At 36.1% G+C, this 25,656-nt stretch overlaps 4 protein-coding genes across 11 annotated transcripts in view; 1 reads left to right on the top strand and 3 right to left on the bottom strand.

Annotated features, from left to right (window-relative positions):
- The window catches only part of LOC143905910 (sodium-coupled monocarboxylate transporter 1), a 242,072-nt gene extending 219,787 nt beyond the window's left edge, over positions 1 to 22,285 (bottom strand). For 3 of the 8 annotated variants that reach the window (XM_077421573.1, XM_077421574.1, XM_077421567.1), the window contains exon 1: positions 21,034 to 22,285. In XM_077421573.1, the coding sequence (XP_077277699.1) occupies positions 21,034 to 21,298 (265 nt within the window). In that variant the 5' untranslated portion in view covers positions 21,299 to 22,285. The remainder of the gene's footprint in view (positions 1 to 21,033) is intronic. The other 5 variants (XM_077421570.1, XM_077421568.1, XM_077421571.1 and 2 more) reach the window with 5 other exon arrangements.
- LOC143905914 (uncharacterized) lies at positions 4,696 to 11,017 on the bottom strand. The gene is made up of 3 exons (XM_077421580.1): positions 7,532 to 11,017; positions 7,278 to 7,472; positions 4,696 to 7,197 (listed from the first exon to the last, which is right to left on the bottom strand). The coding sequence occupies exon 3, from the start codon at positions 6,699 to 6,701 to the stop codon at positions 5,442 to 5,444; it is 1,260 nt and encodes a 419-aa protein (XP_077277706.1). The 5' UTR covers positions 6,702 to 7,197; positions 7,278 to 7,472; positions 7,532 to 11,017; the 3' UTR covers positions 4,696 to 5,441.
- A 142-nt stretch (positions 22,286 to 22,427) lies between the features above and the next one.
- On the bottom strand, positions 22,428 to 24,340 carry Prosbeta1 (proteasome beta1 subunit). The gene is made up of 5 exons (XM_077421582.1): positions 24,095 to 24,340; positions 23,297 to 23,364; positions 23,092 to 23,223; positions 22,745 to 23,019; positions 22,428 to 22,678 (listed from the first exon to the last, which is right to left on the bottom strand). Exons 1-5 carry the CDS (start codon positions 24,185 to 24,187, stop codon positions 22,551 to 22,553), a joined length of 696 nt encoding a protein of 231 aa, XP_077277708.1. The 5' UTR covers positions 24,188 to 24,340; the 3' UTR covers positions 22,428 to 22,550.
- Positions 24,341 to 25,158: 818 nt separating this feature from the next.
- LOC143905918 (uncharacterized) overlaps positions 25,159 to 25,656 on the top strand; it is a 7,169-nt gene continuing 6,671 nt past the window's right edge. The window contains exon 1 of the mRNA XM_077421584.1: positions 25,159 to 25,275. Coding sequence (XP_077277710.1) covers positions 25,243 to 25,275 — 33 coding nt within the window. The 5' untranslated portion in view covers positions 25,159 to 25,242. The remainder of the gene's footprint in view (positions 25,276 to 25,656) is intronic.

The raw sequence follows: 25,656 nt of genomic DNA, 5'->3' as shown, positions 1-25,656 counted from the left end.
GCATTTTTTTTGTTTGTAATTTAAATATACATTATTATAAATTTATTTACAACAAAATTTTAAATTTTAATCAATAAATAGGTAGTCAAAAATGAAATTAAATTTTAATAATATTTGAAATTTTCTGTGCTGTGAGAAAACGATTTTGATTGGCTGACAAGTGCATGACGTCACATTGCAATAGTCTCAACTCTCCGTCTGCTAGGCTGCGTTTGGAAACGTCACCCGAGTGCACACGAGTATACTCCCTTCTCTTTCTATCTCAGCGAGTTATAGGTTATGTCAGCGTCAAACGGGAAGATTCTATTTGTATTCTCACGTTTTTATCTTGAGGTACATAAAAAAACAGTTTACCTGGTGTTTTAATAACAGTACTTTTACATAAAAGTACAAAACACGCTTTATGTGTCTTTGCTTTACTCATTTTTTAAAATAAATGATTGTTTCAATGATTAGAAGTATTACTTTACTGCGGTGTGACGTCACACGGCGTTCGGGAAGACTCGGTCGTTTCCGGACCGTTTTCGGCATTTCAAATAATGCAATATTTTATTATTTATTTTCTCGGTTATTTTGCGTTAAAAAATTACAAAAAAAAGACAATTAAAAGAACATACAAATTATTTAATGCAATTAAAAAAAAAATCATGCAAATTCCCTATTCAACGCCACCGCCCTGATCCCTATTGCGATTCCACTGTGCGAACAGATTGCTATATTGATTGTAGAGTAGAGAAAACAATAACTTAACATTTTACAAAGTAGTGTCACATTTAAACTAGAACATTTGTATCGAATAACTCATTGTCAGACGAATTAGGAAATTCATTTCTACGTGACTAATATCTATTTCTGATTGGGGACGATTCGAGATAAATTTAGAGGTCACCGTAGATTAAACTTGTTTTCAAATTATTTGAAGGTTGCTAATTCATTTAAAAATTCGTCTTTTGAACATTATTTTTCAGTAACTTGTATTCCGCACTTCACTGTCGTGGTGTAAAATTTTTTTGTTTTAAAAAATGGAGACTAAGCTTTCGAATTAATCCAGATGTACGCAAATATACTGTATATATTTGATTAATAAGTAATTTATCTGAGACCATTTATTTATTATTGAAAAAATTAATAATTATTTTTCACTAATTATTAATTTTTAAATAAATAGTTATTTATTTTTTATAAACTATCTATTAGTTATTTTAATAATAAAAAATTTATTTTTACTAATTACCAGTTTACAAAAAAAATTAATTCATATTTACCTAAATACTAACTTTCACAAACTAGAAATATTTTTCACAAACTATAAATATTTTTCTCTGACAAATTACCAATTCTTTAAGTAATCTACACTTCTCACAAAAATTAAAGGAATACTAAATTTATCTTTAAAAATAGGCAAAATTCAAGCAGCTGTAACTTTGTTAAAAATGAACAAAATTTAAATTAAAAAAAAAGGTTTTAAAACTTAAAATTTCTACTTTCAAAAAGTTACTATTATTTTTTAGTTTTTGTGAGTTTGGTAATTTTTACATATAGAAAACTACGAGCTGAATAAAATAGAAAATTTTTCTTTCACTTTGTGGACCTGTTATGTTTAAAAAAAAATTTGTAAAAATTTTCAACTTTTTAACGTAAAAACTTAGTTTTCCTTGCAAAATCTTTTTTTAAAAATGTTTCCACAATTTTTTGTTGCTGATTTATCGCGGATTGAACAAGAAATAAGCTTTTTGACTTTGATTGCTCATAACTCCCTTAGAAATCATCGTATTGCAATTAAAAAAACAGATTCTTAAAGCTGAAACTTTGCTCTATTAAACGGTATAATTGCCAAATTTTTTTAAATAACGTTGATATGATACAAATTGATGAAAATAATGTAAAAATTAGCGATTTTTATTTTTTTCATTTTGACCCAAAAAACAATTGTACAGAACAACAACGCAGACACATAAAAACATTTTTAAAAGAAGATTTTGGAAAGAAAACTTCAAGCTTTCACATTAAGAAATTGAAAATTTTTGCAAATGTTTTTTTACATGTGACAGGCCTACAAAGTGAGAGAAAAATTTATTTTGTCCAGCTCGTAGTTTTTATTATGAGAAGGCTTTGAACGAGCGATGCGCTTCCGCCCTTCCAGAGGGCAGCTCCCGGTTTGCGGCGTGGCTCGACGCGCCACGCGTGCGTGCGGGGATCATGGCTCACGCACTGTCACGCAGACGAGCTTTGTTCTCTGACGTGATCAGACGTGTTCAATCGTCCATTAAGATTTACATTGCAGAGTGTGATATATGTATATACATATACATATATTTATTATATATATATATATATAATAAAAATATATATATATATATATTAAAAAATATATTAAAAATGTAATAAAAATATATACCTATCTATAAAAAACATTTAAAAAATACAAAAAAATACAAAAAATACAAAAATAAAAACAAAAAAAAACAAAAATAGAGGCAGTAGCTGCTACATCTTTGTTCGTTGCTTCTGTCTTAGTAGTCCAGTCGGCACGTCGTTAAAAATGACAAATAAATCGACTAAGTAGGACAAAGCTGCAAAAAATTTTAATCTCTTTATTTGGGTGTCAGTAATGACATACTAAGTTTTCGACCTCCCCCGTGGTGCGCTTCGGCTGCCATCTTGGAAAAAAGGGGTAAAAAATCGGTTTTTCGCGAATATCTCAGTTTCCATTAGACTTGGCTAAAATAGTTTAATGCAATATTGTAGGGAATTAAATTCTCCACAAAAAATAAAGTATAGGTTTTTTCCTACGACCAATAGTTTTGGCGCTAAAGCCAGGAGGAGTAGGATACTTTTTGTAACAAACGGTTTTAGCGACTCTATCTTGCCGTATCTCACTTCTCAGGTAAATGGCGTTGTTATTGTGCTAGTGAACCGTTGTCGTTTCACATATCTGGCTTTGTATTATTTACTCAACAATGCTAAAAACACTCCTTGTTAAAAGCTAGAGAGAGAGAGAGAGAGAGAAGCATCCAAGATTTTAAATAAATTAAAAGATGTATATGACGATTATCTCACTGTTTACAATGAGTACAATGAGTGAGTTTACAACTGACTTTATTTGTTCGTTTCTCGAAGAACATCGCGATAAACGCCTGGTTTTTATTAACTGAAATTTTAAAAGAGTATAAAGGCGCTATTTTTAATACAAATGATACGCTTAAAAAAAAAGTTGCAAGAAAAGTATGTGGTGACGATATTATTTTTACTACAAAACAAAAGAAAAAACTCATTTTATGCTTCCGTGACACAGGCTACAAAATTCTGACTAGTGACTGGTATGAAAAGCGAAATTTGGATATAAAAGAAGAGCGTCTACGAATAGTGAAAGCAGCTGCGGAGATTATAACAGAAGACATTAGATCTGAGGTATATGAAACAAATAATTTTACCCTCCTACACGGAAAAAAAAATCTTACCTCTGTGGCATGGAGAGCCATGCTTATAACGCATAACCTCTCCGCATATACGTCACTAGCAAAAATCATAAGACTCCTATAGTAAGAAATAACGCGTTTCGAGTACGAGAGATATCTCTACTATATTAATGAAATCTTCATGCGTGTATGCTGTTAACGGCATGCTCGGGAAGTTGCAGTTCCAACAGCGCATGTCAGCTGCTTTGCTTTGAACGCAAGAACGTCATGTCTCTCACGGAGAGAAAAATCTTACCTCTGTGGTATGAGCGCCTCCCATGCATAAAAAGCATATAGCGCTGCTTTGCATCAAACGCATGAATTTGTCCTTTTAAGGCAAGGATAATATATCGAACTTCATGCCTGTGGTGGCATGAACTCTTTGCGTTACAAGCATAACCGTTTTCACACGATATCTGTATGAAGTTATTGCTTATCGGACACGAAACGCTGTCCCTGTGAAGTAGGATATTATTCTTGCCTTAAGGTGGTTCTAGCATTTAGCTCAAATGTAGATAGCCCGGAAAATATGATATTAAATAAAAGGTTAACATTCCTAGAGTGTGTCTGAAAAATTTCGAATTTTTTTACCGCTTGGTTCCGGAGATATATGTCCGTAAATTTTGCCAATTTTACATGGTGATAATAGGGAAAGAAGGGTCAGATCGCACATTTATGGAATACGTTCATACTTCTCGATTAGATGAACGAATAAAAAACTGTTTAATCGATGCAATAAACATTTCTAAAGATACTGACGCAACACTAAATTAATTGACCGTACCGTATATAAATAAAGCGAAACTTTCGACAAACTTTCGGCAACTTTCGACGTTTCGACACGACACGAGAATCATAGCGGCCGTCTTGAGTGGCTGCTTAATTGGCAACGTCGCACGCGTCAGCTGACGCACAAGTCGCGTGTCCTACCATTCTCCCACCGTTGAATAAAGGTTATAAGGATTTTGATACCTGTGATAAGAAAATATATATGACAAGCACTATCGCGGAATTGTAGAAATTGTGACGCATATTTTTTCTATTTTTATATATTTTATTCTTTACCGGCGTAATCATATTTATAGTCATATCTATTTTCTTATCACAGGTATCAAAATTTCAAATCAAGTTGATATATATTTTATTTATTCTAAAAATGTATCCGTACAGCTATAGAAAGTATCGATGACAAAATTATGGGGACATTCACGTGTTACTCTCCGTGCTCTGCGTGCTTTCTATGGTCTTTTTGACCTCGAAAAAAACGTTTTGGAGTATCTTCTTATTTTTTGTTATCCTTGGACGTCCTCCAATATCTTCGCCCAGTAGAAGCTCTATACCCTTATTGCCTTTTTTATAGGCACGTTGCAAAAGATCAAGAGTAGTCCCTGCTTCTGCCATCTTACCAATCATGCCGACTGAGACGGATCCCTTCATGCAATCCATTGTGACCTTGTTTGTATTTTTTATATAAAACGAACCTTTCTCAATTATCTGCACCATAGCAGTCACAGACTTCGAGCGATCCATAATAAGTTCTTGATGACTTCCGCTTTGTCGACGATTCACTGGAGAATTCTGACATCGTTCAACGCATTGTGAGCGTCGGCTGCAACATTCTTGCCAAGCAAATCACTTGCAAGATCGACTTGCGTAAATTTGAGCTTAGCCGCAGTTCGGGAAGGCAATTTCGCTTTCAGGACAAGAAGAGTATCGGTAATTCCGTAAACGACTGATGTGAACTCCTCCCATAGATTGTAAGCGCGTATATCTGATTAGAAATCGTGCGTCGAACGTGAATCCATTGTGAGCAACCAACGTGATGTCTTTGCCTATATTACTTAGAAATTGCAGAAAGTTCTGCAGGGCAGTATGAAATGGAGTTGTTTCAACCTTCTCTCCGTGGAGAAACATTTCACCTGCGCAGACTGACAAGCCAGTTACTTCTGCAGCGTTTTTTGAAATGGATCGCAGAGGCACCATCTACGCGCTGAACTCCTGATCTTCGTATCTGGCTGCAATTTGGCAAATTTCCGAATATTTGACGGAAAGACCAGTCGTTTCGAGGTCAAAATAAACTAGAGGACTGTCTTGAGGTGCAGTTGGGCTTACTACAAGACTATCAATGAGTTCCGTTATTCCGTCAAGTCTACATTCAGTCGAATATGTGATTCCTTCTTTTCTCTCAGCCTTATTCTTTTTATTGGACCGCTGCTTCTGCATGAAAAGACGTCTTCTCTTGGTTTCGGGCTTGCTGGCTCGTTTTCGTCGCTTGGCTCGCTGGTAGTTTTTCGTTTTCCGAAATTCTTCGGTCACTTTTCCGGGAGACAGTCCAAGCTTCTTATTTAAATTGACGATATATTTGGTGCCGATGTTCTTTTCACAAACGGTGGCAGCAATTCGAAAATCGAACGATTCGGAACCCGCGTAGTGATGGGCTTTACAACTTTTTGCCGACACGCTTGAATTGAATGCCTCATTTGATTGACTAGAGCCACATGGGGCGAGCTTGTCGTTTTTCCAAAACACGTCAAAGATAGCTGCAAGTGTTTGTCTCATCGTCTGTCCGGTAAGTCCTTTACCTCCTGGTAGCCCGTTGTGCGTGTAATTCTCCAGGTCTTCGGCATATCTGCACCATTCGCCACACTTTGCGTGTTCATCAAACGCATGAGGGATAATATTTTTTATCGCATTTTCTGTCGCCTCTACGTTACCTTTGTTCTTCTTTAGAGCACAGCCGAAGCAGTATTTCAGATACTCTATGACGTCCCTTGGTACTTTTTGTGCCCACAATGCTTTGCTCAGTTTCTTCGTAGCGTGATTTAGATCAGACCACTTGGCTACCGGATGACTACATTCACGACGAACAGCAGCGATTGTGGAGCTATCGTCATCACCAATGAGCGTGCCTAATTTTACATTGTGCTCTTCAAAGTCTTTATTTTTCGCAGTAATTTCTACGGCGATATCTGGCTCCATCGCCCTCGCACTCCCGGTCCAGTTGAGCCGGCAATCGTGATCGTCTAGACTATGCCCCGCTTGGCATAGTCGACAGTGCTTTACTCGAGTCCCATATCCAATTACCATCCCTGATTTGGCGCCGATCAGAGATCCAACAGCTGAATAATGAAACGAGGAATAGGAACTAAGAGGAATAGGAACTAACGTTGGATTCAGTTGGATCGGAAATAGGACACGTGTTGAATTAAGATCGTAACAAATAGACGCTTTATTAATGAGCATATTTATTTTTATGACAACGATACAAAGATTACAATGATAAAAATACTTTATACAATAAAAAAATGAGAAATATTAGTCTAATATAAACAGCCTGTATATAATTAAATAAGTGTATAGAAGTATCTATAAATAGATTTACGAATCATGATTGAAGTATAGGCAGGGAACTAGATTGAAGTACAGGAAATGGTACAAGACTTGACGTGAAACTAAATCGTATATATTCTGATAATGATTTTTTCGATGCTGATACGCATGTACAATATGTAGTACATATGTAAACACTACGGAAATTATGATAAAAGTGGTGAAAATGATGGTCCGATTTTACATGGAAAAGCCATTCTAAAACGATGGTCCATATTCACCACTTTTACCCTAAATATTCGAAATACTTGCTAAACTGTCATACGTATGACCATTTCCTCGTTTTGGCCAAGCAGCATCGTAGGAAGCTGCGATTAATACCGGATCTTCACTTTGTACTGCCCTTGACCTGTAATTAATATTTACTAACTGTATACAGTGTATCGCAGCGTATCAGCAAAATACGAGTCACACAATATTATTACTCACGTATCCATAGCACGAGAAAGCTTCTTTTCTACTTTTATCGCCTCGATACAACTCTCTTTCGCAGCTGACTCAATTGCTACTCCGACGGAACGTTCGTATCGTTTCAGCAACGAAGCATAGATCGTTGGAATGTTCATCGCTGAGAGCACAGTATTCAATTGCGTAATCCCAATGCCTCCATCAATAATTTAACTCCTACAAATTTGTGAATTATTAACAAAGGAATCAGAGAGAATTTGAGGCCATTTACTTACCTAAGGCAACTTTGTAGTTAATGTCAAATTTACGTTTGCGATTATCGGCAACGTTTATTTCCTAATTTGAGGTATCAACTCTTTTGATCATGTTGCAATTCTGACACCGTACATAAAAAATGCTTGCCAAGCTTATTACGGTTTCATTTTTTATGTGTCGAAACGAAAGTGATGCGTTACACGACCGACACCACATATCCTCTGCTACTTTCGTGATAACAATTCGGTAACCGTCTATTTTTGGCTTATCGTGCTCTTCGCGAGTTAATTTTCTCCGCTTGACTCCCGCGATGACATTATCTTTCCATTGAATTTTTCGTTTCGTTTCGAAACAATCTTTGCGTCGAGGCTGTTCGCTCATGTTTACGCACTAATTGAAACTTTTTTTTGTGTTGATCCCTTGGTTAAGGGGTTACATCACTGTAGAAGTTCAAAATAAAGCGTTTTTTGCGATTAATTTTGGGGGATGGAAAAAAAGTAAGAAGATAATAATATTCAAGGATGTAATTAATCATGTTTTTAAGTGTTCAAAAAAAAATTTATTCAATAATAGCACAAAATTGCGACGCTACAGCCATTCTCGCGAGGCATGTCGCGCTGCGGCACGCAGTATAACTGACGCAAATTTGAATCTAAAAAAAAAACAAAAAATTTTCTCTTAATCTACATGAGTATAGCTAGAGAAATACATAGGGGATTTTGAAAATATTAATTTTTATGTGATTGGCGAGCATTTGAAGTAAACAGTTCAATTTTTGACAAAAAAAGGGGCAATCATTTGTTAATAAATAATGTTAGAATCAACTTATCGAAAATCTCGTACGTATTTCTCTTCGGAATGTTATTTTAAAGATATGGTCAAAATTTGGAGAATAAAATAAAAATTGTTGGACTTATACTGCGTGCCGCGGAGTAGTGCTATAGCGACTCGTGCACCGCTATTTTGTATTTTTTTAACAAATGAAAAATTTTTTTACATACTTTAATATATGTCTAATAAAGCCTAAAAGTTTTTTTGACTTGTAACGATGCACCCCTTACGACAAGGCATCGTCCCCGGCTACCACCCGCCGGGAGCCGCCCGACCGATTCCCCGTCGGGCGACCACAGGGCGCGGTGCGCCCACATTTTTTAAGGATTTGAAACGCACCGTGTGCGCAGGAAATCCGCCGCACCGGTGCCTTCCCGCACGACGCCGACGAGCGCCGAAGCGAGCCGATCCCCGCCGAAGCGAGCACGCAGGATCGCGCCGCTCCCACCACCGCGCCGTCGCCTGACGATCGGCCTCCCTCCTGCCAAGCTCACCGCGCCGAGCGGTATAAAAAGCCGGCGCGCTCGACGAAAAGACACTTCGTCTTTATCACGGCTCTCCGCTATTCCTGACGAAGCTACCCTCCGAATCCTAGGGCAACACGCACAACGAGGTCCAGAGTTCTGGTTCTCGACTGAGAGTTCTCAGAATGTTCCCGAGCTCCCTGAACACTACCCCGACGGCCACGGCACCGTGGGGTCGAGCGTGCTCGGCCTCGCCGCGAGGGTTCTCGCGACCGTGACCCCGGGATTCCGCCATCCTCCGGTGCAATATACCGCGCTATCTTACCCGTGCACATGTCATATACGGCGTTCTGATAGCTGTAGCTGCGTTCCGTATGTAATATACCGCGTTCCGTTATTGTCTTGTACTAATTCCGTGCATATATCATATCCTGCGTTCTGATATCTGTAGCCGCGTTCCGTTATTGTCATATGTATTAATTCGGTTCATATAGCATAGCTCCTGCGTTCTGATATCTGTAGCCGCGTTCCGTATGTAATATACCGCGTTCCGTTATCATCTTATATCTTTATTTTATGTATTAATTCGGTTCATATAGAATATCTGAGATCTGTAGCCGCGGTCCGTAGGTAATATACCGAGCGGCGTTAATCTCTCCTCTGCATACCGCACCTCGGGGCGAAGACTCAAGTCGATCCCGATATTCCGTATACCGCGTCGCGTGCACCGGCACTACCGACCACTGTAATCTACCGCGTCCAGCTTGCGTGTAATACCGAATCTTGAATAAAGTGCATGTTACTGTCACATGGCAAATTGATTACTGTCTCTGGGCCTTTCATCGAACTCCCGATCCCGTGAACCAGTCCGCATTCGATAAAGTCAGGCCGTTACAGACTATATATTTTATTTCTTTCTAAAAATAAAATACCAAAGAAAATGGGCAGCTAGAGTGGTGTTACCCCTTAAGAAAAATTTAGTGCTTTTAGCTCCGCCCCGGAGCTATATAACACAACGTTGTTGAACCTATGCACTGATTGAAACACTGAAAGTTTGGTTATGACAATACACTAAGTAGCAGGCGCTCCGACGGCTTTAAAATCGCGACGTTGCCAAATATAAGGTTTCAACTCTAGTCAAATTTGTGACTTTGCTCTGATATTTTCAGTTTATAGCAACGGTTAAATGAGAAAACACCTTACGGAATAATTAATTTAAATGTATGCTGATTTTTACATACTAAATCATTTATATTTGTCACTAGTAACAATAGTTGTTTTTGTGACTTCAAATTACTGCGAGAACCACCTTAAACGGACAAATTTATGCGTTTGATGCAAGGCAGCGCTACAGTTTTTTATGCATAGGAGGCGCTCATACCACAGTGGTAAGATTTTTCTCTCCGTGTACCGATATATTTTTAAAAAACGTCGAAAACGATATACCAAGCACTCTACAACTTCTCTTAAATTTAATTATTACGAAGAACAAACGCGGAAGTCTAAAAAAGTGGAACGCGAAAGCTATTTCGATTGCACATGCAATTATAGTAGCATGTAGGCCGAAATCTTTTTTATCATCGTTACAAGTTGGCCTTGGGGCATTTGTTTTTCAAAAATATGATTCTAAAGATCTTTTGAATATTCTATCGGCTTTGCGCTACATACGACGAAATTAAGTTATTCGAGGTATCATCATTGATACAACCGCAACCATCAATAATGGAACACTCTTGTTCTCAATTCGTATTTGATAACGCAGATCACAATGTTAATACCATAGATGGTTTTCAAACTTTTCACGCGATGGAAGGAATACAATGCATTACCCCAGCTACTTCCGTTTCTTCCAATGAAATCATCCCAAAGTTAAAAAATATTCCATCTGCGTGCACAGTTGGAACCTTTGGACATGTATGTACCTTTGAAATGTTTTCAAAAAACCAACAAATTGGGACTAGCTAATATAACAGTTGAATATTTAAGAAGGAAAAATCCAATTTCTAGTGAGGTGACACTGACGCTTTGTGATTTTGCTTATGTGCCTTATAGTCCAGTCATATTAGACTAATTTAAGGGGTTAACCTTCCAATTAATCTTCCCAGGTTGCAACCACCATGAATCGCTTTGATTTGAGGTGCTGTAAGTGGGATTTATTTTGCTTCGCAAAATTAATGCGCATTAAAAAGTTATTAACAATATTATCAACAAAAAAACCCGATTTTTTTATTTTTTCTTAAATATCTCGAAAACTAAGCAAGATAGGGTAACTAACTATACGTACCTTTTTTGTAGAGCGTAAAATTATCTACAATAATGACCTGAACAACATTTATCGTCAAGTCAGTCGTTTAGCTTGAACGCGCCGTCAAAGTCCGAGACTCGAATCCCGAAAACTCTCGATTTCATCATTTTTTTTATGTTGCGCCGGTGATTTTTTGCCGTTATTTAAAATAGAATTAAAAATCTCCAAAAAATCATCTGAGAACTACAAAGAATACTTTTCATGGTATAACCGATTTTTTAGACCCCTTTTCTTTAGTTTATAGCTATGTAAGCAAAAAATATTGATTTTTTGGAATAGTCTTAGTTTTTTGCTGTTTTCAGGCCTTAGAATTTATTTGAAACGAATTTTATCGTATGCATCTTGTTGTGGACGAAATTTGCAACAAAAAGGGACCCTTCTATTTTTTTCGTACGACAAACGCTGATTTTTTTATTGACGCGCAAAGTTATCCAATATTGCGCACAGGTCGGATACTGTTTGTTTTACACTAAAATAACTATTTTTTATTAAAATTTACGTGATTTTTCGCATTATTATTGAACCAAAAATAAGAGAATGTGTTGAAAACGGCTTTGCAATATGTTTCAATAATAATGCGAAAATTTTAATAAAAAATAATTATTTTAGTGTAAAACAAGCGTTATCCGACCTGTGCGCAATATTGGATAACTTTGCGCGTCAATAAAAATCAGCGTTTGTCGTACGAAAAAATCACCGGCGCAACATCAAAAAAACGATGAAATCGAGGGTTTTCAGACTTCGAGTCTCGGACTTCGACGGCGCGTGCGAGCTAAATGACTGACTTGACGATACATGTTGTTCAGGTCATTATTGTAGATAATTTCACGCTTTACAAAAAAAGTACGTAGAGTTAGTTACCCTATCTTGCTTAGTTTTCGAAATATTTGAGAAAAAATAAAAAAATCGGGTTTTTTTGTTGATAATATTGTTAATAACTTTTTAATGCGCATTAATTTTGCGAAGCAAAATAAATTCCATTTACAGCACCTCAAATCAAAGCGATTCATAGGAGTTGCAACCTGGGAAGATTAATTGGAAGGTTCGATGTCTAATATGACTGGCCTATTACACCTGCACAAAATGCACTGTTTTTCATCGGCTCTGTTTTCTATTATCTCCAAGCATACGCAGCATACATATATTATTTAGCTTTCTTGACTTCGTTTTGGCTTGGGCACGACTTCGCCCCGAATACAAGTTTTAGGTTTGATCGCTTATAAAATAATAGAAATCAATGAAAATAAAAAAACTGTACTGAATTCGTGTCCAGCATGCATTACTCTTTAGAATCACTTAATTTGAGATTCGGAGAGACAATAATACTTAAGATATTACAAACTTTCGACGCGGAAGAAATTTTACTTATTTCGACCTGCGAAAACACGTTTGCTTCGATAAGAATCACAACATAGCACGTAACCTAGCTCATTAACCTCCGTTGGTCACGTGGACACCATAAGCCGCGCTTACAGTATTAATGGCGAATTCACACAACTGACAACATACAGATTTCGAGATAATTGCAAAAACGACTCCGCCCCGGGGCCGACTTTGCTCCGGTCTCCCCTACGTGTAAGGTTTTATGTTCTATGCATGGTCTTACATATAGGTCTCTCAACTCGTATGGTGAGAATGGTTCGCTTGACGAATAGAAGCCGAAAGCTTGAGGCCGCTAGAATCGCTGCAATCGAGGGATGTTCTGTGAGAGCGAGAGAGACGCGCATAGTATATATACATATATATATACATATATATATATATATATATATATATATACTGTTTTATTTTCAAGCTTTTATAGCCTGTTTTGCACTTCGATACAATGCAAGGTTTTGTCATCACTTCAAATTACAGAACGCGTGCACGGTGACGAACTCGAGTCTGTGAGTAATCTCAAAGAGCCAGCTATGCTATCTGACGCGGTGTTGGGCATTAATCGATTAAAATTTTAGTTTGACTAAAGTCATCTATTAATCACTAATCGAAATTAATCAATCATTATACATGCTTTTAAATGAATTAAAATCAAAAGTAGAGCTTCAAGTATTACATTTTTTTTATAATAACGGTGAAGAACTTGATATTCTTCACCGATACTCAGCTATAAAAAATGTATTTATAAAATACAATACGTCACTTTCATCATCAGCTCCAACAGAAAGACTTTTCTCATTTGCGACAATGAAAAACCTACTTATGTCACATAAATTGTCGGATAATATGTTCGAAAGAGGAGTAATATTAAAAGCTAATATAAAACTTTTGTAATCAGCATTATTCTATAGTGTACAGAATCTATAAGTATACTGTAATAAATATAAATGTTTCTGTAGAGTAAAGAAAATCTACCATTGATAATATATCCACATTACAATGTATTTACTCGTACATATATTACCTTAAATATATAACGGAAATATCTTTATTTTTTTGTAAGTTTTCTTCCCTATCCTCCACCCCTTCCATCCCTAAGTTAAATGAAAATATAGGACTAATTTCTCAGATCATTTTAAGATCATTGTAAACGTTAAATTGAGTTCAGGTGTGCGTTAGCGCGTGTAAAAATAAATATTTAAATTTAAAAAACAAAAACTTAATGCTAAAATATAATATTTTATCTTTTTGGTTCAACAACCATTAAATAACCGTAAAATGTTAATGTAATATGTGTAAACTTAGTCGTTAGCCTAGTTCTCAACTAGAGAACAATATACTGAGTGATTGAATTATAAGTAATTGATTATTAATTTTAAAAATCGAAAATTAATCGATTAAATTTCATTAAATTAATCGATTAGATTAATCATGATTTAATAAATCATAATTATATACAACGATTAAATGTTAATCGATTATTTTGTTTTGATTAATTCTGCACCGATTAATGATTAATATCATTAATCGAGTAAATTCACGATTACATGTATAATGATTGATTAATTTCGATTAGTGATTAACGGATTAGTTCAGTCAACTAAAATTTTAATCGATTAATGCCCAACACTAGTCTGACGCAATGAGAACAACATAGATTACGTTGGCATTTTCAAATCGACATCCCTCGATAGCGACACCACAAAAAGTGACTTCGATATTGAAGTCACCCCCACCACTGAAATTCTATCGAGTTGAGAGACCTGTATGTAAGACCGTGGTTCTATGCCACTTGAAACGGTCTTTAAAATATAAATATACTCAGTTTACATATTGAAGCCTGCTTATCTGATCTTTACTACATAATCCACAACACCTAAAAAAAATCGGACCTCGATATTTCATTTAATTATCGAGATATTCGACCTGTTACGTTTAAAATTTAACACCCTGTATATAGATATATAGTGTATCATAGAATTAATTACATACTATTCATTATATTTTCTTTGTTGTAATAACTTTTTAATAAACAACGACCTCCAACTAAAACCTTCACAATATTACTCAAGGTGATGACCTTGACAACAACAGATTTTAAAATTAAAGAAATTGGGGGTGGCTTTCTACCAAATATTTACCAAAATCTTTGTTGTGACTCCGACAGTGATAATCGAGGGGAGTCCGAAGAATAATTTTTTTTTACTTAAAACTCTTAAAAGTAGACCTGAGGCGCGGGGGGCGAACGCGGAGCCCCTTCCTCGCATAGAGAATTAATCTAACTCCAAGCCTATTCCGACAAAATTTTAATTTCAAGTTTTTAGAAATAGACTTGGAATTAGATTAGTCTTTTTATGCGGGGGAGGGGCCGTTGGTTTAATGCTTCCCCGCTTACATGTGTATACTTTCAAGTAAAAAAAAATAGGTTACATATATTCCCATAAATCTTCAAATAAATTCGCTTTGTGAGCACTTCAAGTTATCTACAACGCGTCATAGACTCAAATGAACACATCGCGTTGTGGACAATAAAAACGTCTACACACCGAAAAAATATCTCATTTCAGTATTTGGACGACCAGCACCGTCCACAATACGTTGTGGATATTTTTTTCGCTCACTGAGCAATTACGGTGTTTGGGCGTAACATATAGAATTAGTAAAAAGTTTCTTTCTATTTCTAGAACTATACCTATGTTTACATTATACATGTCTCATATTACATTGTATTACATAATATAATCCATGCAATGTATATCTCACTGTTACGTTTGTAAGTGACAGAATATTTACAACTTCTTTATCTTCTTATCTAATCTAATGATTTACTATTATACCATCTAAAAATAAAGTAGCGAAGTCATAATAGAAACAATTAACGATTTGATGGAAATTTCCCATAAATATCTGTAATAAAAATTAATTAATGAAATACATTGCTCAAAAAAATTAGGAAATTTCTTTTTTTCAATAAATTTTTGTCCATTTTTAAACTGTATTACTCAGCAAATAATTAACATTAAAAAAGTTAAAAAAAAAGGGTTTTACAGGGGTATACTATAAGGTGCTTTTGTTCAATTTTTACTCATACTACATTTACGCGAGCGTTACTTCTGTAGTAACTTACAATAATTCCTTCGCGTAAACGGGATTTTGTAGTAACTTACGATAATTTACTCCGCGTAAACGGGTGAATTATCGTAAGTTACTACAGAAGTAACGCTCGCGTAAACGTAGTATCAGGTTAATATTCAAAGGCGTGGTCAGCTTTGAATAAGGACATATTTGAGATATCCCAAATCTTGAAATTTGCCGTCTTCCACCACCTAACAAAAAAATTGGCGCACATAATCATTGATACCATCTCAAAGTACAAAAAGTACTTTGCCCTTTTAAATTAAAAAAAAACAACTTTGTCCTACGCTGATTATTTAACGAGATATCGCAATTTAAAGTAACCCCTCTGTTTTTTTTTTTTTTTTAATAATTTTAGCACGATACTGCCGGCATTTGCGTAACCTGATGTGCACCGCACTGATAGGTTGCCTGGTCGGATTTTGCACATTATGTATGTATGTGTATGTGTATACATGTAGGTTTTTTTTAATAAGAAGTGTTGCCACCTTTTCATCTCGCGCAATCTTGATCTCATATTGATGCATTTTTTTACATCAGAAAAGGCACTGCGTCAAATTTGGAATAAAATTTCTCAATCTGATGTATAGAAAAAAAAGCATCAATATGAGATCAAGATTATTGCGCGAAGTAATATGGCGAAAAAGTGACAACACTTCTTATTAAAAAAAAATTTCTACATGTACACACATACACACATGTACACTCCATAACATATACACATACACAACACAATCATACACGATGTTTGCAAAATCCGACCGAGCAACCTCCCCGTGATGCACATCAGATTAAGTACACAAATGCCGACGGTATCGTGCTAAAATTATTGAAAAAAACAGGGGTTACTTTAACCCTCTAGCTGCATACGTGGGTCTACGGCGTCCGTGTCAAAACAACATCTGCTTGTAACTTGAGAACCGGCAAGCCTGCCTATCTGGCTCTCCCCTTTAAAAAAGTACCCATCAGATAGCAGAGTGGCGTAAAGTGGCGTAATAGTGCAGTTAAAGTGACAGATTGTTGTCGTTAGAGACGTCACTTTGACGGCATTATAACGTCATTTGACGCACTCTGCTATCTGGGTAAGTAGAGAAAAGGATCCAAGGACCCAAAGTCGCTTCAAAAGATAAACATATCGCTGAATGCCGAGCGAGTCAAATCTCGCACGGACGTCTCAGACCCAGGTATACACTCGACATAGTCTTTATCTGTCATACAAGAGTGGTGCTGAACCTCCGAACTATCCCCCCGAGGGGGGGAGACCTCGGAGGAGGGAGGTCGGTGCGCCGGCTGGGAATCCGACGCGTCGACCATTCTCCCACAACGGCCACAACAATGGGAGGAACGGCGGGGTGGGCGGTGTCCCCATCCTGCTGCATACCAGTGTCAGTGGCCATTAGCTACAGAGTCTATAGTCCAGTCACTATGTACTATGTACATTTAAAAAAAAACATAATTTTGACCCAGGATTTTTCTTTTGCGGGGTGTTGGGGAGTTCAAGAAAAGCTTAATCTCAAGTTTTCGACCTCTATTCCCCGCTTGCTTTTTTACAGAAGTAAAAAATGTGAAAAATAGTTTTTCCGCGATAACTCGGTTTCTAATAAAGTTACAAGGTCGAATCGAAGCTCATTTTAAAGTTTTTTTTTACGCTCTACAAATTATGTCATATGACATTTTTACGTATGATTGATTGTTTTCGAGACATCAAACGAGAAAGGGAAATAAAAAAGTATGAGAGATATTTAGTTTTTTCTTTTTACTCACTATTGTCGTCCGAAATTGCAAAAATGCTTCAAATAAAACTTGTAGAGCGTAAAAAAACCTACAATTTTTATTTGTTATTCATTTCATTTCGTTGAAAATTACGCCTTGTAGAGCGCCTCAAAATGGAGAGTCGTCGCCATCGCGTCAGCGGTAAAGTATTTCTTTCTTATAAACTTACTTCACAAATATTGTCACTTAGATATAAAACTGCACGCTTTCATGTATTCTTCAATGAAACGGTAAGTGTAATTTTCGTTTCAAAACATCTGCAATGGCAAATACGTGTGTAATTCCCTTAAGAAAACTTGACGGTTTCAAAATAACTACAATAATTTCAGGCTTTGCAAGATTGATTTGCAACTTTGAGGCGTAGTGCGATATGGAATTTTAAACAAAATTAAAGTAATAAATAAGAACATTTTACGATTTTTATTGCTGTGCAAGTTTTATTTGAAGCGTTTATACAGATTTGTGTGCGAAAAACGATAAAATAGAAAAAAACAAAAACAAAAATGCTCAATTTTTCCTTTTCTCTTTCAATATCTCGAAAACTATCGATTGTACGCCAAAATATCATTGAACGTAACTTGTAGAGCGGAAAAAATCCTATAAAAAACACCTTTTATGTTACTTTTTTGCGTCAATGAAGTCGAAAATCTTAGCGAAAGCGTTCGGTGCCGACGTAACCAACGCGCCGCTAACGCGATGACGACGACTCTCCACTTTGAGACGCTCTACAAGGCGTAATTTTCAACGAAATAAAATAAATAACAAATAAAAATTGTAGGTTTTTTTACGCTCTACAAGTTTTATTTGAAGCATTTTTGCAATTTCGGACGACAATAATGAGTAAAAAGAAAAAAACTAAATATCTCTCTTTCATACTTTTTTATTTCCCTTTCTCGTTTGATGTCTCGAAAACAATCGATCACACGTAAAAATGTCATACGACATAATTTGTAGAGCGTAAAAAAAGCTTTAACAGAAACCGACTTATCGCGGAAAAACCATTTTTTCACATTTTTTACTCCCGTAAAAAAAGCAAGCAAGAAACAGAGGTCGAAAACTTGAGATTAAGCTTTTCTTGAGCCCCCCAACACCCCCCAAAAAAAATCCTGGGTCAGAATTATGTCTTTTATAATCCATTTTTTTGTACATAGTGACTGGACTACTAGGCTCAACGAAGAAGCCAAACATGGCTAGGCATCGGGGGGCATCCGGATGCATAATAACTGTCCCCGGGCGCCCCCCACAACGATGCAGATAAAGACACCCTTGTGGTTTTAGCCGGTAGGTCATGCATGCAGTATCGTAGGCGATGTGCATGCATGGAATCCGGCACTCCCCTCATCTCTGTCCCAGGAGGGTGAGGGGGTCTTCCCCCCCTATCAAACGGGGGGCTATCGGGTAAACTGAGCTTCGGCCTGGGATCCCAATAGTAGAAGATTTCCGCACACGTAAAAAAGAAGTCTTTATCTGTCAGTAACAATGTTGCAATTATTTATGATAAATGTTGTTTTTGGTCAAAACAATGTCCCTTTAAAAGATTTTGACACATAGTTACTTGTTTAGATAGTTTAGTTATTCCCAAAAAATGAAACAGACGGCGGCCGAAGCTCGGTGGACAAATTTTTTCCAACATATTCTACAAATTATATTACATTTTATAATAAATTATTTAGAAATATCATATATGCTATATTATATATAATTTTACCTTTAATTTTTATTTATCAACGATTTTTCCTACCTAAAAAGTACCGTTTTTGACCCTCCAGTATAATTCAACTTTTTTGAAGATATCAATGTGCATTATTTTTTTCTTGAACACTTAGCTTTGAAGTAAAAAAACCTTAAAAGAATTTTTTTATACTGCATAGAGAAAAAATTACAAAATGGATTTTTTAAAAATCCATCTTTTTTCTTTATTCTTATTCAAAGTTCATTCAAAATAAAATATTAAATAAACGATATTTATCAAAATGACTATAAAATCATCAACTACAATGTTGACACATGTTTTGTGAATTTCTTCAGATTTTTTAAAATACTTTATAAGGTAGAAAAAATAACGTGGCACGCGACAGACCACGTATGCACTGTTAAGGCCCAAAAAAAGTATGCAGTTGGAGGATTAAATTGCGATATCTCGCTAAATAATCGTAGGATAAAGTTTTTGATAAAACTTCGGATTAAAGCCTCACCGATTTCAATGACCTTGATATATGTTGTCAAGGTCATGACTCCGAGTAACCTTTAGAAGATTTTAGCCGTCGCTCGTTATTCGTTAAAAAGTTATTAACAAAAAAAGTTTGAAAAATATAGCAGTTATTTTGAGTATTAGAAAGCATAAACGACTATAATATGTATGTGGAAATAATACATGTATGAACGCTTGTGTCTAGTTTAACAATAGTGGAGCCCCGGGGCGGAACCTACTTCCTCCACGCATACACTTTTCGCGCGAGACCAGTTGTCACATGGTTTTGTAGCGTGCTTTAAGGCCATTGCACGTAACAAAGTTTTAGTCATAATCGTAGGGCCATAAGAAAATAGACCAATCACACTCGATTATTCTTCGAGCTCAAGAAAAATAATCGACTGTGATTGGTCTATTTTCTTAAGGCCTTATGGTATATTAAACAAAAATAAGTTAGTTGATCATCTATGTGAAAAGAATTGGAGGAGACCCAATTTATGTATTACTAGTACTACGTTTACGCGAGCGTTACTTCTGTAGTAACTTACGATAATTTACTCCGCGTAAACTTGACATAAAATATGTGTATTCAGGAAATTAATAGAGAATATATAATGTTTCATTATATATATATATATATATATATATATATATATATAAACGAGCTTGGAAAGCACGCCATGAACCCATGTGGCACCTCGTGTTTCGCTTGGAAAGTGTATGCGTGAACTATTTCGACATATATATATATATATATATATATATATATATATATATTAGTCATTTATGCCTTCTAATACTCAAAATAGCTGCTATATTTTCCAAACTTTTTTTGTTAATAACTTTTTAACGAATAACGAGCGACAGAGCTAACCTTCTGAAGGTCACTCGGGGTCATAACCTTGACAACATATATCAAGGTCATTGAAATCGGTGAGGTCGCCCTTAATTCGAAGTTTTACTAATTGTAAGTTTTATTTCTTCTCCATTTGAAAGAGCAAAGTCGGTATTTTTGAGATGGCATGAATGATTATGTTCGTCAATTTTTTTGTTAGGCGGTAGAAGACTGCAAATTTCAAGATTTTGGATATTTCAAATACGTCCTTATTCAAAGCTGACGCCTTTGAATAGTAATAGTGGAAATTGAACTTATTGAACTAAAGCACTATATAGTAGAGAGTTTGCCTTGTAAAACCCTTTTTTAAACTTTTTTTACGTCAATTATTCGCTGAGTAATTGATGCAGTTTAAAAAAGGGTAAAATTTACTGAGAAAAAGTCCCCTAATTTTTTGAGCAGTGTAAATAACAAATGTCAAGAAAATTGTGTTATAAAATCGTACTCTCGCGCATGTATGTATATGTACAGTTTCTACACATATACACGCTTTATCCTTATAAGCTATTTGCAATATAGAAATAATAGTAGAAAAAGGAATACAGTTATACCTGATATAAAACTAGCTAGCAGACTAAGGCTGACAGGAAACGTTGACATGTTCCTCCCACCAACCAAATACTCATCCTCGCCCGAGGACTTCTTTACGAAGCCAAAGTAAATACCAACGATGCCGCACATGACCAACATCGCAGCGAATATGGTGTAGTCTGGCATACCGAAATTCTGCATAGACTCGATGATCTCCTGAACGGTGGGCATTTCTGGCGCCCATTTCGCTAGATCCAAATCGTTCAAGGTGCCCTCTGAAGTCATCTTGTTTACAAAACTAAATCTAATATGATATATACTGAAGGGATATTTTTTGCTCCCAAGATCTTGAAAAAGAAATGTACAAAACAAATATTTTGGTCTGGTGATGTTTTAATCTAACGCTTACTTAATGACGCTTCTATCAATATTACAGAAGTAGTAGCAGTTATGCTATTGTCTATCACGATGAATATGCGGGATGCTCACGATAAGATCGATGGAATATTTTTTGTAACTTGCGATTCGCTATATTATCCTTTCATGTTTAATTATCTATACAGTAAAATTCAAATAATGTTGTAATTATTTATTAAAATTATAGTCAATTGTGTTAATATTTGACAAAACATTCAAATAAGCTTATTTTGGGATCAGTAAAACAAGATTAAAAGATATGACGAGATAAGAAATAAAATTTCAATAAAACTCTTAAATAGGCATTGTTTAAATAATTTGTAATTTTATCAATTTTAATAACACAATATTTCAAAAATTAAATTTTCACAACTGTTAATAATGCGAAGGTAATTAGGACGAATTGGTTTCCGCTCGAATCGGTAGCTAACGAGTATGACTGGCACACGCCGAGAATGGTGAATCTATCGCGGAAGCCAAGAGACGACTACCTTGATAAAGATCACGCGAACTGTGGCGGAACCTGAGAAAGAGTCCGAAACGTCGCACCGCGATTACGCGCATCATGATAGTGTCATTGTGACAATCTTCTAATTAAACTGACAATGGGCACAAAGTACGGAGTACAAAACGAACGACTCGGTATACCTCGTAGCTAGAAGACCGGCAAGTGAATAATATGACCTAAATTTAGTATAGTGATACTAGATATATGTTTAGTTAAATTGAGAGTCGCGATTCCACCACAAACCTTTCAGTATAAAGGCAGTCTCTCTGGTAAAAAAAATCTAAAAATATTCAATAATCAGAATATATAATAATAATAATAATACCCCAACGTAATCAATGCATTACATGATTTATACAACTTCTAAATGAGTAGCATAAATTAATAATCAATCAAAAACTTCCAAATATCGCTATATTTTGTTACATTGCGTTAAAATAAAAATATTGTATTCCCAAGGGTGAATATCGAAGAATAAAAAAAAAAACATTGAATTATAATCTTTTATTATAATTATCAAATGCGGCATGTATCTCGCATAAATATATACCTTTTAGAAATATATGTATACCTTACATTAAACATATCGCGACAAACATATTGACATAATCTTCACCCTTCATAAAAGCGCGGTAATTCATTACCCAGTATGACTTTTCTCTCAATTCCCTTTTCTGTGATCACACCAGTTCGTATCACACCGCCACTGCTACCATCACGAGCCATGGCTAACGCAAGTGCTGAAAGAAGTGTTGAAATCATTAGTATGTAAACTGTAGAATCTTAACAATCTTTCGGATACTTACTATTCTCTACCAGTTTGAGACACTCATTTTTCGACATATTGGGTTTGTATTGAGCATCTACATATCCATATACATATGTCGAGCCGGAACCCCCAATCGAGATCGGTTGTCTCACACACATACCACCTATGGGAATGCTGTAGACCTGACCACCTTTCTGCTTATCCCACCCTGCAACTAGAATCCCAGCCATTAGGGAATCTCGGTAGTTGTAACATATTTCACGGAATACATTGGCAGCAGTTTCTACCAAAGGCTGCATTCCAAGCTCCATCCTGAAAAGATGGTATATCTTATCATCAACAAATAGATGCAATAAATTTATAGGATGTCCTTTGATATCTTACTGATGCAATCCTAAGTGATAAGCTACAATGTCAGCAATTGCCTGAGTGTCTGCCGCTGAGCCAGAACGGCAGCAATAAATATAATCTGTTACTCTCGTCAATTTATCAGCAAAACGATTGGAGACGTAAGCTCTAAAAAAAATTATGTGTTTACATGAGGAATTGTGATAGATTAAAATTGCTTTGCCAAATAATTATACTTTACCCCGTTGTACCCCGAGAATCAGCACCTATCACCACGCCACCATTAAACTCACACGCCATGATTGACGTCTGCAAATAGAGGGTAAGACAACTTTAAACATTGCATCACTTAACGTAAAAAAAGTAACTGTGAATTCATAAATTAAGGTAAGGAAACATGTAATAAACCCATAATCTTCTTTGCAGATCTTTGAATAAAATTTTCTAAATGACAGAAGAGTGTGCAAATATGAACCACAAATATGTATCCTACTTATAAAAGCTGTCAATCTTGTTGTTTTGTTCAATTGTTTATCTATTTCTGAGTCATTTATCCAGATACGACAATTCTCTTTTATATATATATATATATATATATATATATATATATATATATAATAGTAAACATAACATATTTATTTCTATACTTTCGAAAGTAAATGTATATTCACTAGGGCTGGATTCGGGGAGCGCACTATTATCGCTATTTGCTTATTCTATCTTTGTTTTACACCTGATGAGCGATAAAGACAGAATGATGCAATAGCGCTAATAGCGCGCTCCTCGAATGCAGCCTAGTATTTACTGAATTCTATACTTTTATTATGCACATATACTTCAAAGTATATAAAAAAAAATTTTAAAGTATCAGCAAAATCAACTTTTTAAAACAAATAATTATATTTCAATTATTTGATAAACTATTTGTCTTTAGTTAATCTCTAATAAAAATGTTTTTTTTCTCAGATCTTCTTTGACTTGTCAGATCTCGACTTTGCAATGTCATTATAACCTAAAACCGTTCATTCCAGCAACTCACCCCTGTGCTCTGTTCTGAATCAAGCCAATCTGGTATCATATATTCTGAAACATTAACTGCGTGCGGTTGAAGAATATTGTTTACATAAGCCATTTTTGCAATTCCTGATTCCTGACAAATTTAACTGTCAAATTTTTTCAAACTTTCAACTATAGCCACACTTTTTGTGTAATGACCAGTAATGACCTTTTCTTTCTTCCTTTTTGATTGTTGGCTCCAGGCTCCAATGGCTTATGGCTTCTGCCTTCTGCCTATGGTGAAAGAATACAAGAGGGTGCTTACCAGTTAACGACTAGAGAAACGTGAACTTGTTTCTCCTTCTGATTGGTCGATTATAGACCAATAGACAGCAGGGCGTACGATCATAAGATGGCGGCGGCGGCAAAGTGAGTATCACATACTACGTTTATGCCCGATCTACAATAGCTGTAGTAAGCTGTAGTAAGCCTCAAGATGTAAGAAATTGACCAATCACAGTCGATTATTCTCCTCACATTCGCCTGTAATTGGTCAATTTCTTACAGCTTGAGGCTTACTACAGCTATTGTAGATCGGGCATTAAAGGTGCCTTTTCATGCTGACGCTCGACGCTCATTTTCAGCGGCAAGAAGGTCGCATGACCACACGTGACGTCGGCGTCAATTGAAATTCATGAAAAGGAAAACAGCGTCAAAATTTCGGCGTCTTTGCGCTGCTTTGGCTTTGACGCTAAAGCTGAGAAAATCCAGCTTTCTTTGCTTGACGCTAGCGTCAGCGCGAAATCACGTGATTGCTGGATTTTCTCAGCTTTAGCGTCAAAGCCAAAGCAGCGCGAAGACGCCGAAATTTTGACGCTGTTTTCCTTTTCATGAATTTCAATTGACGCCGACGTCACGTGTGGTCATGCGACCTTCTTGCCGCTGAAAATGAGCGTCGAGCGTCAGCATGAAAAAGCACCTTTACGCGAGCATTACTTCTGTAGTAACTTACGATAATTCTTTCGCGTAAACGGGATTTTCCTTCGCGTAAACGGGATTTTGTAGTAACTTACGATAATTTACTCCGCGTAACAAAGCACATGACATGGCGTAGCGATCTACGACAATCGTAGTCGTGGACGTAAGTAACGCACAAGCTTTGGCGTAGTGCGTTATGTCGTATGGCGAGTGATGGCGAGGTACGAGCAGCTGCCAAAACCAAAGGTGAGTACTATCCTGATAATTCCTAAATAAATTGAAAGCAATCGTCAAATTTAATTGTTAAAAGTAAAATTTTTACTAATTAGGCTGTAACAACCTAATTATGCTGTAATGATCTATTTTTGTGCTTATATCCCAGATAACAATTCGTGCGGGGTCATATTACCTTCACGGCGTGATTAGCACACCGTGCATGCACGAACGCATCATGCTCGCTTCACGAAGTGATTTTGGCATACGTGCGCGTATAGAAGGTCGCACTATGCCATCACGTGTGATTACACGTGTGATGGTACAGTGATTACGCACACGTGATGGGATAGTGATTACACACACGTGATGGCATATTGAACACACACATGATGACATAGTGCGATCTTTTAC

The sequence above is a fragment of the Temnothorax americanus genome, unplaced genomic scaffold, assembly GCF_048541705.1.
Source record: "Temnothorax americanus isolate GAGA-0224 unplaced genomic scaffold, ASM4854170v1 Scaffold69, whole genome shotgun sequence".
In the NCBI taxonomy this organism is placed as follows: Eukaryota; Metazoa; Arthropoda; class Insecta; order Hymenoptera; family Formicidae; genus Temnothorax; species Temnothorax americanus.
The sequence above is the reverse complement of the archived record's forward strand: the minus strand, read 5'-3'. Positions and strand labels throughout refer to the sequence as shown.